The 15,120-nt window shown below is 44.4% G+C and overlaps 1 protein-coding gene across 1 annotated transcript in view; it reads right to left on the reverse strand.

The window, feature by feature from the left end:
• The window catches only part of plce1 (phospholipase C epsilon 1), a 278,074-nt gene that overhangs the window by 194,533 nt on the left and 68,421 nt on the right, over positions 1–15,120 (reverse strand). Inside the window, exon 3 of the mRNA XM_033034737.1 lies at positions 5,598–5,914. Coding sequence (XP_032890628.1) covers positions 5,598–5,914 — 317 coding nt within the window. The remainder of the gene's footprint in view (positions 1–5,597; positions 5,915–15,120) is intronic.

The raw sequence follows: 15,120 nt of genomic DNA on the forward strand, positions 1-15,120 counted from the left end.
CTCCGAAGCCGGCCAGCTTAATGTAAAGTGAACAACCCTCTCCCATCAATTATAATTCTGTAGGATTTTACATATACCAAAGGAAATTTTAAACATTATAAAAACTAAGAGTTGACTTGTTCAAAGATCAAAGTTTCAACTACAGGTATATTCAGGTTTTGACATTGACCAGATCTTCAGGTGTTTAAAATCAGCTTTTACGGTGAAAAGGTCATGAATTCATATGATAGGAGCAGAATTAGGCCATTCGGCCCATCAAGTCTACTCTGCCATTCAATCACGGCTGATCTATCTCCTGCCTTCTCCCTATAAACCCTGACACCCGTACTGATGAAGAATCTATCTATCTCTACCTTATAAATATCCATTGACTTGGCCTCCACAGCCTTCTGTGAACTTTGCTTCTTATTAGCCAGATATTACTGCAGGCTAAAAGAATAGCGAAGGGCATCAACAGAAGGTAGGCAGGCACATCTAGTGTTTTAAATTGTGAGCCTAATTTTACCACAATCACACTAATGGATTTATAAGATCAAATCGCACAGCCAATTTATTCTCCACCTAACTTTGTGTTTGATTAGCTTGGATTGACACTAAAATGGATGTTGTTGTGAATGGTACTTGAACTGGAACCCATTCCTTTTCTGCCAGGAAAGGTGAGTCATTTAAAAAATCAAGTCTTAGGTTTGATATTAAAGAAATAACTAGTAGAGAAAGAGACTCCCTGCTAATAAAGGGGCAAGTTAAAATTATCAGCTAAACACACTTAGAAGATACAATGTTGAGAACAGAAATGACATGTTCAGTGTTATTAAAATACTGTTTTGCTGCTTCTGTGACAGAAAATGTTATATCTACCACCAGTAATTTTATTACTATAACCTTAGGCTTTTGTTGCCATGGCAACTACACTGAAAACATACAAAACTGACAAGACACAAGAATTTTCCTCGGCTTTATAATCTAAGTTCCAACAAATTACTTTGCCGGTCTGTACCTTCTTAGATTATCTATCTTATTTCCTCATGAGATTGTCAATCACTTTGCCAATTCAAACAAAACTGAAGGTGAGCGGTGAAGATTTTGATTTGAACATACGGCTGGAGAAAGTAGCCGGTCAAAGTTTCCATCTTTCACGCTGTGATTATATATTGTGGTCTGCTCACAAATGGGAACATGCAGCACAAGCATTAATGTAAATTAAGATCAAATATCGGGCAGCACGGTGTCACAGCAGTAGAGTTACTGCCTCACAGCGCCAGAGACCCGGGTTCCATCCTGACTACGGGCGCTGTCTGTACGGAGTTTGTACCTTCTCCAATGTGACCTGCATGGATTTTCTCTGAGATCTTCTGATTTTTCCCACACTTCAAAGACGTACAGGTTTGTAGGTTAGTTGGCTTGGTATGATTGTAAAATTGTCCCCAGTGTGTGTAGGGCAGTGTTAACGTGTGGGGATCGCTGGTTGGTGCGGACTCGGTGGGCCGAAGGGCCTGTTTCCACACTGTATCTCTAAACTAAACTAAACTAAACTAAACTAAACAGTACAGTTTGCAAAGAGAAAACACACTCCACATTTTGTGATTGTAACCACAGATGATGAGAACAGTTAGACAATCCATAAATATTAATAGATTTTACATTTTCAACAATACTACTTCCCCTCTCTCTTATTCATCCAGTCCAAGTTGATGAGTACCACTGATTGACTAGGACATCTTTGATTCAACAGCGAATATATACAAGAGTATTCCAGGCTGTTCATAGTATAAGTTCATAAGTAATAGGAGCAGAATTAGGCCATTCGGTCCATCAAGTCTACTCCTTGATTCAATCTTGGCTGATCTATCTCTCTCTTAACCCCATTCTCCTGCCTTCTCCCCATAATCCCTGACACCTGTACTGATCAAGAATCTACCTATCTATCTCTGCCTTAAAAGTATCCATTGACTTGGCCTCCACAGCCTTCAGTGGCAATGAATTCCACAGATTCACCACCATTGTATAGGTAGTTCCATGAAGTGAGAGTTCAGTTTAGTTTAGTTTAGATTAGTGATATAGCATGCAAACAGGCCCGTCAACCCACCGGGTCCACGCTAATCATTGATCACCCGTTCTCACTAGTTCTACATTATTCCACTTTCGGATCCGCTCCCAACACACAGCGGGCATTTTATAATTGCAGAGGCCAAATAACCAACAAAGCCGCACGTCTTTGGGATGTGGGAGGAATATTGAGTATCCGGAAAAAACCCACGCAGTCATGGGGGAAATGCGCAAACAGCTGCCCAGGATTGAACTTATGTCTCTGGAACCGTGAGGTATCAGTTCTACCAGCAGCATCACTGTGTTTCTGTCAACTGGCCCTAAATTAATTTCACCCTAAGTCATCGCTCGTGCTAATCAGACAAAGTAGCGGAATTAGGCCGTGCGACCCATTGAGTCAACATCGCCGTTCAATCATGGCTGATCTGTCTTTCCTTTTCAACCCCTTCCCCTGCCTTATCCCCTAACCTTTGACACTCTTACTATCAAATCTTTCTTTCTCTATCGATCTTTGCTTCAAAAGTACACAGACTTGGCCTCCACAGCCATCTGTGGCAATGAACTCCATGCATTCACCTTTTGTACAGCTTCTGATACATTATCACTTTATGCAGAGTCAATATAATTCTTGAATGTCATCGAATATTCATTCTATCACTACACATAATTAAACAATTATATACTATGTAGGAAGGAACTGCAGATGCTGGAGAATGAATGGGTGACATTTTGGGTTGAGACCCTTCTTCAGACTGAGTTTGACTGACCCTTCCTCAGTCTGAAGAAGGGTCTCGACCCGAAACGTCATCTATTCCTTCCCTCCAGAGGTGCTGCCTGTCCCGCTGAGTTACTCCACAATTTGGGTCTATCTTTGTTGTAATATATACTGTGTTCTGTCTGTATTGAATACTACAAAATATAATATTATTATCTTGAAAGACGCTTAAAAAATATATGGGAGACTTTGTCTGAAGCTTGATTTGTGGTCAGGTCATCCGTAAACCAGAGATCCACAGTAATGTACTTAACAATGCAAATTAATGAAGAAGCAGTTAATAAGTAAACTGCTGGGGGTTGAACTCACATATATACTTGACTGGGTCGGGATGTTACTAATCGTTTCCTACATGACCCCAGTGAACAGTTCAAGTAAAATGTTTAAATCAAAATTCAGAATTTTACCAATATTAATGCAAGCTTTTTTTTTTAAAGTTCCATACTTGTATAGAACTAGTTGCCATGGTAGGAATCCAACTCATAATTCTGGAATGGAATTTCCAGTCTGAAGACCCGAAACGTCGCCCATTCCTTCTCTGCAGAGATGCTGCCTGACCTGCTGAATTACTCCAGCTTTTTTGTGTCTATCTTCGGATTAAACCAGCATCTGCAGTTCCTCCCTACACATAAGTCTGGATTAATGGCTCAGAAGCTATGGCCACGAGCCCAGTAGCTCAACCAAAATGCTACTGTATTGTTAAAGTTCCACCAAGAGAAAACCTTAGTGCCAGTAAGTGCAAGTAGTGCATGTAACAATAGCAAAGGGGCTCACGTTGTCGACCTCCCCGTGGTGAGCCCTGTCAACTGACCTCAGTCAGGCGAACGACACCAAACAGAGGCAGCAGCAGCGCCGCGGCTTGGCACCAACCCGGAGCAAGCGCCCTTATTAGGGCGGGCACCTACGGATGTGGCATCACCCTGCTGCAGACTTCTGCTGCCTCAAACGCAAGAAGAACAACAATTGCAACGTGTAAAATGACATAGCCAAGGATGATGAAAGCAGTTTTAATGAGTGCGTAAAGTTATCTAGAAAATGTAATTGAAATGAAAAGGCGTAAAAGTAAAAGTTCAAGAAAGTAAAGGAAATATCTTGATCCTAAATGTCACTTTTTTTCTATGCACAACATTCCTTATGAATGAACTTTCCACCTCATTTTGTTATCTGCATTGTTCCACTTACTTAAAATACAATCCCTATTCCTTTTTTGTTTTGAATTCTTACTTGGAAAGGATTTGGACTTGGAGTGCACATGTACTATCATCTATTGTTATTAATTTAAAATAGTTAGTAAAGGATTTAGAAATAGTTAGTAAAGGATTAGAAATTCATCTCATTCATTATCACGGAATGCACCGTGTGTTAATGACTGTGCACTGCATTCTGCATGGTAAATTCTGTTTCATTGATCGCCAAAAACATTGTAGAACATCCCGACCCGAAAAACACCTTTCTGTGTTCCCCAGAGATGCTGCCTGACCTGCTGAGTTACTCCAGTACTTTGTACCTTATTTTGCAAATGCATTCTGATGTTCAAGCCTCAGATGTAGTTACCCTCATGGTGAGGTGTGCCAAGTACCACTGACCAATACATACAGAAAGGAACCTACGCAGCTTAAATATGAGGATATTGAGGACTTTAAGATTTTTGCCTTCCATCACAGTGAGGAGGTGCCTGGTGGATGTTAAATTTGTGTTGATTGTGTGTTTTTGTCATTTTTATTATATGTATGACTGCAAGGCAACGAAATTTCGTTCAGACCGAAAGGTCTGAATGACAATAAAGGCTACTTTGACTTTGACTACTTTGGAAGAGATTCTTGCTATTGAAGGACTGCACGTTCACCAGGTTAATTCCCAGGATGGCGGGACTGTCATATGTTGATAGAATGGAGCGGCTGGGCTTATATACTCTGGAATTTGGAAGGATGAGAGGGGTTCTTACTGAAACATATAAGATTATTAAGGGTTTGGACACGCTAGAGGCAGGAAACATGTTCCTGATGTTGGGGGAGTCCAGAACCAGGGGCCACAGTTTTAGAATAAGGAGTAAGCCATTTAGAACGGAGATGAGGAAATACATTTTCATACAGAGAGTGGTGAGTCTGTCACAATTCTCTGCCTCAGTGGGCGGTGGAAGCCGGTTCTCTGGATGCTCTCAAGAGAGAGCTAGATAGAGCTCTTAAAGATAGCGGAATCAGGGGATATGGGGAGAAGGCAGGAATGGGGGACTGATTGTGGATGATCAGCCATGATCACATTCAATGGTGGTGCTGGCTCGAAGGGCCAAATGGCCTACTCCTGCATCTATTGTCTATTGTCTATAAAGATATTGACAGAAAGGCACAATAAAACATAGTCATCGTTATGCTTTTTACAGTCTTACTCATTTTGTGCAATAGATTTCATTACTTTAACCAGATTTAAAGGTTATTGAAATAAAATAATCACTACAAATTGTGCCGAGGTTTGGATTTTTTAGTAGTACAGGTACTCCAACAACATTACCATAGGCATAGATAGATACAAAATGCTGGAGTAACTCAGCGGGCCACACAGCATCTCTGGAGAGAAGGAATAGGTGACATTTCGGGTCGAGACCCTCTTCAGACTCACCATAGGCTTGATGGAATTCTTTCTCCACTGCATTCTTGGCAAAGTTACAGAAGTGGAACGAAAACGGACATGAGGAATACCGGAGCCTGTGACTTTAACATCACACCCACGAGCAACAGTAAGGAAAACGCTCAGATCAGCCATACCAGCTAAAGCCTACCTCATTAAACCGTGCCACCAGGTCTTCAATTGCATTGTGCTCCTTGCTGTTGCCATCGAGGGCTGGTGCCGAGGTGGTGATCTTGAGGGGCGATGGTCTGCTGGGACAACTGGGATTTACCAAATCCCTGGTCAGAAAGCAGAGGTAGTCAAGCGGTAAGACTTTGCGATAGAGTTCCTGCTCCTGTTCAGTCACAATGCTGGCGATCTCTTCAGGGAACTGGATCAGGTGTCGAAGGTCGGCCAGCTCCTTGCTGATGCCAGCCACGTTAGATGGCAGAGTGCTTGAGCCAGCCATTGTGATGCACAGCTGCCGCTCTAGAAGATGAAAGAAAATTTGCCATTGAATTTCACCAACTGGAAATAATACACAGATTAAAGCAACTTCTAAATGTTAGTTGGAAGCCTTCAAAACTATTTCAATACCCATAAGGTATTTATCTATGATGCAGGACAGAACGCCACAGGAGATCCTTCTTCCCTGTGACTATCAAATCAGAGGGTATGGAGAGAAGGCAGGTACGGGATACTGAGTTGGATGATCAGCCATGATCATATTGAATGGCGGTGCAGGCTCGAAGGGCCGAATAGCCTACTCCTGCACCTAATTTCTATGTTTCTATGTTTCTATGTTTACAACTCCTCCCCCTTCTGTCGTGGGGTAGACTGAGACTGACTCCCCTCCCTCCCCCCCCCCCCCCCCCCAATCTTTGCACGTCCCCCAATCCAACTTTCAAGAGAGAGTTAGATTTAGCTCTTAGGACTAAAGGAATCAAGGGATATGGGGAAAAAGCCGGAACGAGGTACTGATTTTGGATGATCAGCCATGATCACAATTAATGATGGTGCTGGCTCGAAGGGCCGAATGGCCTACTCCTGCACCTATTTTCTATGTTCCTATGTCTAAAAGCCCTGTCCCACGGTACGAGTTCATTCCAAGAGCTCACCCGAGTTTTAAAGAAAATCAAACTCGTGGTAAGCACGGAGAATGAACGTAGCGGGTACGTCGGAGCTCGGGGACGTCTCTTAGTGGCTCGTAACTCTAACGGCAGGTACTCGGGAAGACTCGCTAACGGCAAGTAAGCACGGGAAGACTCATGAAGATTTTTCAACATGTTGAAATATGTCCACGAGAGTCCCGAGTACCGACGGGTGGTCATTACCGTAAATCTCCGAGTTCGAATCAGGGCAAACTCGGGAGAACTCTTGGAATGAACTCCTTTCCACTCGCCACTTTAATTTTGTGTTTCATGTATTTTGATTTTTTTTATGACTGTGGGCAGATCGATTTCCCTCCCGGGATAAATAAAGTTCTATCGTATCGTATCGCAGGGTGTAACAGCTTCCAATCTTCTGTGCCATTATATCTAAAAGCAGACTTGAGAATGAAAATACATATCAAAGGTAGACATCATAACATTCAAATGAACACAGGAAAAGCTGGAAATACTCAGCAGCCTCTGCAAGACTCAAACACAATTAATGTTTCGGGTCGATGATCTTCCATCCGAATCTGTCATATTATTAATCAAATTATTAATCAGATTATTAAAGAAATATCGGCTGTCTCTCCGCCCTATAAATGATCCCCAATCGCCTGAGTATTTCTTGCACGTTCTCTTATTTTATATTTTCAGCATCTACAGACCTTCGTTATTTACAGAGTCACACTCAACCCTCCCTCCTTCACCCACACCATGTTCCTTTGTCTATCTTGACAGCGGTTTACATCTCAGCCCATGCGGATGATATGCTTCGAGTCACAGAGTCATAGAGTAATACAACGTGGAAACAGGCCCTTCAGCCCAACTTGTCCACACCGGCCAACATGCCCCACCTGCCTGTGTTTGGCCCATGGCCCTTCAAACCTGTCCTATCCATGTACCTGTTTAACTGTTTCTTAAATGTTGGGACAGTCCCAGCCTGAACTACCTCCTCTGGCAGCTTGTTCCATATACACACCACCATTTTTATGAAAAAGTTACCCCTCAGATTCCTAATAAATCTTTTCCCCTTCACCTTAAACCTGTCCTCTGGTCCTCGATTCCCCTACTCTGGGCAAGAAACTCTGTACATCTACCCAATCTATTCCTCTCATGATTTTGTAAACCTCTATAAGATCACCCCTCATCCTCCTACACTCCATGGAATAGAATCCCAGCCTAGTCATCCTCTCCCTATAGCTCACACCCTCTGGTCCTGGCAACATCCTCGTAAATCTTCTCTGTACCCTTTCCAGCTTGACAATATCTTTCCGATAACATGGTGCCCAGAACTGACCACAATACTCCAAATTTTTGTATTGGATAAACTATAGAGTGCCTCTAATAGTTATGATAGGATAAACCCAGGTGCATTGTTCATCGTAGCAGGGGGCTTCAACCAGGCCGACCTCAGGAGGATGCTACCAAGATGCTATCAAAACATCTTCTGACCTACCAGAGGCTCAAGTACCCTTGAGGACTATGACATAACCATTGAAGATGTATACCGCTCCATCCCCTGACCCACACTATGGAAACTTTGTCCACCTGGCTGAGCTCGCTGTTTACCAGCAGCAATGCAACTATGAGCAGGAAAGAACTGCAGATGCTGGTTTAAATCAAAAATAGACACAAAATGCTGGAGTAACTCTGCGGAAGAGGCAGCGTCTCTGGAGAGAAGGAGACTATGGAACTATGAGAATTTGGTGGCATAGAGTCATAGAGCGATACATTGTGGAAACAGGCCCTTCGGCCCAACTTGCTCACACCGGCCAACAATGTCCCAGCTACACATTGCACTGTCATATCTTTATGCACATTCTACCTGCTACCAGGTTATGTGAACACCACAATATGCTCTGACGAAACAAAGCAAATCACCACGTTAGCAGCACATCGAGACAACGGCATGGAGACGGATGAAAGGAGATGACGGTAAAAATGAGGCAGTGGTGTGGGAGAAGAGATTGATGTGTAAGCAGCAGACCTCCAGCAGTGTTGAGGGCCTGTCTCACTTGACAATATTTTCGGTGACTGCCGGCATCATTGGCTGACCTATATCAGGTCACCGAAAAATTTGCGGCGTGAAGCGGCCTATTAACGCGCGTTTTTTTTTCAATTGTCGCAACATTTTTTTTGTCGCCGCTGGATTTTGAAATGTTCAAAATCTTTTGGCAACACTGATATGATGCCGGCAGTCGCCGAAAAAATCGCCAAGTGGGACAGGCCCTTTACTGTTGCTCATATGGAGATCATGTCATGCTTTGTTTCCGGCTGAGCTCAACAACGGCTTGCCTTAATTACTTCATCCAGATCTCCAGAACCAGCAGTTCTCCAGGTTGCTCACTGACATATGATGAAAGAATGGATCGACTGGGCGTATTCACTGGAATTTAGAAGGATGAGATGTTATCTTATGGAAACATATAACATTCTTAAGGGATTGGACAGGCTATATGCAGGAAAAATGTTCCCCATGTTAGGGGAGTCTAGAACCAGGGGCCACACACAGTTAAAGAATAAGGGGGAGGCCATTTAGGACTGAGATTAGGAAATACTTTTTCACACAGAGAGTTGTGAATCTGTGGAATTCTCTGCCACAGAAGGTAGTGGAGGCCAATTCACTGGATATATTCAAGAGAGAGTTAGATTTAGCTCCTAGGGTTAAAGGAATCAAGGATATGGGGAGAAAGCATGAATAGGGTACTAATTCTGGATGATCAGCCATATGCTGGCTCAAAGGGCCGAATGGCCTACTCCTGCACCTATTTTCCATGTTTCTATGTTTCTATACACACAACACTTCTGGGAACATGCTTGGTTCTACCATATGGAATAAAGGTCTTCAACTAAATCAAAGCATTTTATCGGGATGCATCACAGTTTGGTTTGGGAACATCTCCATCCAAGACCGCAGTAAATGACAGCAAATTGTGGACGCAGCCCAGACCATCACACAAACCAACCTCCCTCCATGGACTCCATTTATACCTCACAGTACCTCGGCAAGGCCAGCAGCATAATCAAGGCCAAGTCGCACCCTGGCCACTCCCTCTCCTCCCCTCTCCCATCAGGCAAAAGGTATAAAAGTGTGAAAACGCACACCTCCAGATTCAGGGACAGTTTCTTCCCAGCTGTTATCAGGTAACTGAATCATCCTACCACAACCAGAGAGCAGTGCTGAACTACTATCTACCTCATTGGTGACCCTTTGATCGGACTTTGCTGGCTTTCCCTTGAACTAAACGTCATTTTCTTATCATTGTAAATGATTTGATTGTAATCATGTATTGTCTTTCGCTGACTGGATGGCACACAACAAAAGCTTTTCACTGTACCTCGGTACATGTGACAATAAACTAAACTAAAACTGAACTCTTGACTTGGCTGCATGCACTGTCTTCAGTAAAGTGGTCTTATCAAAGGAGGTCATTATGTGCTCGCTGGTAAAGCAATCCAGTGCCTGCCATAGTCTGTGGACACACTCTCCCAAATATGTCGGAACTAGGAAGGAACTACAGATGCTGGTTTAAACCGAAGATAGACACAAGAAGGTGGAGTAACTCAGCGGGACAGGCAGCTTCTCTAACCCGCTGTCTGACCCGCTGAGTTACTCCACCTTTTTGTGTCTATCTCCAGATTTTTTTGTTGCTGTGATTCATTGCTCCCAATAATTTAATACATAGAGTGACTTCAAGGAAACTGCAGATGCTGGAATCTTGAAGAAAACACAATTTGCTGCAGAAACTCACAGGTCAGGCAGCATCTGTGGAGGGAATGGACAGGCGACGTTTCAAGTCAGCATCTTTCTTCAGACTGTGTGTGGTAGACGTGGAGAAAGGTGGGGAAGGACAAATCCTGGCAAGTGATAAGTCGACATGTGTAGGAAGGAACTGCAGATGCTGGTTTACAACAAAGATACACTGTCTGAAGAAGGGTCTCGACATGAAACGTCACCCATTCTTTCTCTCCAGAGATGCTGCCTGTCCCGCTGAGTTACTCCAGCATCTTGTGTCTATCTTAAGTGATAGGTCAATGCAGGGGAGTGGGGGGTTGAATTGCAGATGAGTGGTTTAGGTTTCTTATTGCCACGTACAGAGGCACAGTATAAAACTTTATTTTGCATGCTATTAAAACAGAAGAAATATACCATATGAAAAGGAAGCAAAGGGGTGTCAAATAAGGAGAGATTAAGCCAAAGGGAGGGATTTAGGTGGAGCAGGGTGGGAGGGTGCAGATGAATCTGTGGTAGGGTGGTGAATCTGTGGAACTCATTGCCACAGAAGGCCGTGGAGGCCAAGTCTTTAAGGCAGAGATCGAGAGATTCTTGATTAATATGGGTGACAGGGTTTATAGGGAGAAGGCAGGAAACTTGAGTTATGAGGGAGAGATAGATCAGCCATGATGCTAGTGATGTGGCCTTCATTACATCGGCTAGGCTTGATGGGCCGAATGGCCTAATTCTGCTCATATCACTTGTGAAACTTATGAAGATGAGCACATGTAGGAGAGGGAAGGAGCAGGGTGACTGGGGTGGGATAGAGGGGGTAATAGGTGCAAACCTGAGTGGAGTGGGAGAACATAGGAAAGATGAAAGAGCCTGCCCCACTTAGGCGAATTTGTCGGCAACTGCTGGCGACTGTCACAGTCGTAGCAGGTCGCCAAAATAGCGGCGACTGGACCCCCCCCCCATGACAATGTCTACGACAAGCTACGACAACCTATCACCTAGTCGACGTCAAGCTACGGCAAACTACCGACAACCGGCGACCCATTATGACGTCCACCTACGACCACACCTACGACAACCTACGGCCACACAGGCGACAACCTACGACAACCAAAGTCAGCCTACGTCCACCCGTGACAAGCTACGATCCTTCGACGACAATTGAAGACAATTCAGTCGCCGGTACCTGTCACCGGTTGACGTAGGTTGACGTAGATAGTCGCCAATAGAATTGACCAAAGTCAGCAACCGGCAACAACCTATGACAGCACCTACGACAGGAGAAGACAAGCTACGTCAAGCCCACAGTCGCCGAAAATTTTGAACATTTCAAAATCCAGCGGCGACAAGAAAAAAGTTACGACTGTTTAGGCGACTTGAGGAGACTACTCACGACCATACAGGTGTCACCCCGCGACCTTGTGGTGACAACCTATAGTTTCTAAAAAAATCGCCTAAGTGGGACAGGGGCTGACAGCATAGGGAGTGTATTACTTAAAATTGCAGAATTCAATGTTCATACCATTGTGTGCAATCTACCCAAACAGAGTATGAGATGCTGTTCCTCCACTCTGGAATTGGAGGATGCTAAGGAAGATAGGTCAGGATGAGAATGGGAATTAAACTGGTTAGAGATCGGGAGCTCCAGCAATTGCTTGGCAGGCAGAGCGCAAGTATTCGGTGAAACTGTCGGCAAGTCTGCGCTTGGTCTCGCTGATGTAATGAAGCACCAAATCCTCATTCGCCAACAGCTCCTTGGCTCACTCAACCCGTCCCACCCAATGCACTCCCTCCCCAGGTACTTTCCCCAGCACACCCATGAGATGCAACATTTGTCCCCACACCAGCACCCTGAGCCCCACTGACACTGACAGTAAGAAGCAGCAGCAGGTGAGAGGGGAGGGAGCCCCATGGTGACTGAGCATTGCCTTGTTGGTGGCATCAGCCTGAACAAAACGCTGTCCCCAAGGCTACAACGTGAGCCACAACTACAGCCATTCTCAGACCGTGCGGTGGGTGAAGAAGGGCTCACTGGTGCACCTTGTGAGTCGGGAGTGGGGACAAAAACAAGCGGTCTAAACGGCCGGGGAGATGGTGGGAGCTAGCGATGGATCGGCAGATCCATCTGCTATATCCAACATCCATTACACAGGGGACCGATAAAACAAGGGTTTACTGCAGTGCTCACAAATTATTTTACAAAAAGAATATCTATTCTAATAATTAATGAACATACAAATTATGAGCTGAAGTGCTTTAAATTAGGTTTGTATTACTGCTTTGAAATTCATGACTGGTTGGTCACACAAGATGCTAAAGGGGCTGTCCCACTTGGCGATTTTTTCGGTTATTGCCGGCATCATTGACTGACGTATATCAGGTCACCGAAAAATTTGCGGCGTGATGCGGCGTGATGCGGCGTGATGCGGAGTGATGCGGAGTGATGCGGCGTGATGTGGCGTGATGCGGAGTGATGCGGCGTGATGTGGCGTGATGCGGCGTGATGCGGCGTGATGCGGCGTGATGCGGCGTGATGCGGCGTGATGCGGAGTGACGCGGAGTGATGCGGCGTGATGCGGCGTGACGCAGAGTGACGCGGCGTGACGCGGCGTGACGCGGCGTGACGCGGCGTGACGCGGCGTGATGCGGCGTGATGCGGCGTGATGCGACGTGATGACGTATTGACGCGCGGTGTTTTTTCAAGTGTCGCAACTTTTTTTGTCGCCGCTGGATTTTGAAATGTTCAAAATCTTTTGGCGACACTGATATGACGCCGGCGGTCGCCGAAAAAAATCGCCAAGTGGGACAGGCCCTTAAATCACGCGAACCGTCTTTTGGAGGTAGAACACAATTTAATGACAGTCCGACAAAGTAATACTGGCTTGGGCATGGATTTCTAGACCGACTAGCTTCTTATTCCAGATAAATGAAACAAAGATCCATCCAATATACTTTGCAATATTACATTTTGCCATTGAAATTTAATCATCAGTTTTATGTGCAGGGCTGCTTTCCATAATCCTGGAAAAATAATATAAAGATCACGTTTCACTAGCACTGTTTTGAACATCATTATTTCATTCCTCAAACTGAAACATAAAGATGGGTGAGATTGTTGAAATGTTGTTCTTGCGTCACTTTGACAAATGTCCTAACATTCTGTAAATGCAAGAAAATGATCTTGCTTTTGTTATAATGGAGTGTACAGTACTTATTGTATTTACCAAGGATTGAAAGCGTTACTACTGAGTGCTGTTTTCGTATCTCTACACTGTCCACAATGTTAATTGTTGTTCGGCAGCAGTGATGGAACAGCCCTTCAATTAGTTGACCTGCCATGCATGATAGAAAGGTCAGTTTAATTCCGCTGTTGTTTGTGGCAACGCTCAGACTAACTGCCGGGTTACACAGCAAACCTGTGACCTAATGTGCACTGCCGCATGGACACCGAAATGCAAAGCCACGATTAGGGGAAAGCACCAAGATAGAACAGGAACGAGAGGCATAAAAATGTGCCACAAATTTCTGACGCGAAAAATAAGAACGTATATAGGATAGCAATTGCAGGCTCAAAAGGAATTAATTCATTATTGACCATAAAACCATGCCCACACAGTAGCACTATCTGCTAAACTAGTGGAACTGGATGTCAGAGGTTAAGTACAAATGCATTGCCATGACCATCTGGTATGGTTAAGGGCCTGTCCCACTTTCACGACCTAATTCACAACCTTTCTTACTCGTGGACATTTTTCATCAGGCTAGAAAAATGCCTCGACCTACTTGATGCCACGAGTACCTACGACTAGCATCACGACCCACCTGCGACCTACCTACGACCTCGTACGACCTCCTACGACCTCGTGACGACCATGCTGTGAGTATGAGTCAAGGGCAGACTCACAGAGGTCGTGAATTAGGTCGTGAAAGGCGCTTTACTTGTACTGACCAGCTTTGAATACATGCGTAAGCATGCAGCTAAATTTCCATTATATTTCACATTCAAATGAATTATATTGAAGATATTTCCCTCAAGTGGAACATGACACAAAGTTTGTTTGAGAGGAGGGGGTCAACATGAATTGAATCTGAACACCATCAGCAACTTTCACCTGATGTTAGTCCCATGAGGGAAGTCCAATGATACACAGAGTGAGTTTGTGGGAAGGAACTGCAGATGCTGGTTTACACCGAAGATAGACACAAAATGCTGGAGTAACTCAGCGGGACAGGCAGCATCTCTGGAGAGAAGGAATGGGTGATGTTTCGGGTCGAGACTCAGGAGGATCAGAAGGGATTCATCTTCAGAAGGGTCTTGACCCGGAACGTCACCCATTCCTTCTCTCCAGAGATGCTGCCTGTCCTGCTGAGTTACTCCAGCATTTTGTGTCTATACTCATAATGACAAGAAGAGAAATCTATCTTCACTGGGAATGTTACAGAAATGAATGGATTAAAGGGCCTGTCCCACACTGCGAGTTCACCCAAGAGCTCTCCCGAGTTAAAAAAAAATCAAACTCGTGGTATTCTACGAACTCCTGCGACCTTCCCTATGTTCTATGAACTATATTCACGAGCTCCTACGAGTAGAGAGTAACAATTTTTTTCATCACGAGTATTTTTTTACTCGTGATGTTTTTTCAACACTGTGAAAAATGTCCACGAGTAAAATAATACTCATGATGAAAAAATCATGCCGGCGTCATATCAGGGTCGCCAAAAGATTTTGAACGCTACAAAATCCAGCGGCGCCAAAATAAATGTTGCGACACTTGAAAAAACACCGCGCATCATACGTCATCACGCCACGT

This window comes from Amblyraja radiata, chromosome 15 (genome assembly GCF_010909765.2).
Source record: "Amblyraja radiata isolate CabotCenter1 chromosome 15, sAmbRad1.1.pri, whole genome shotgun sequence".
In the NCBI taxonomy this organism is placed as follows: Eukaryota; Metazoa; Chordata; class Chondrichthyes; order Rajiformes; family Rajidae; genus Amblyraja; species Amblyraja radiata.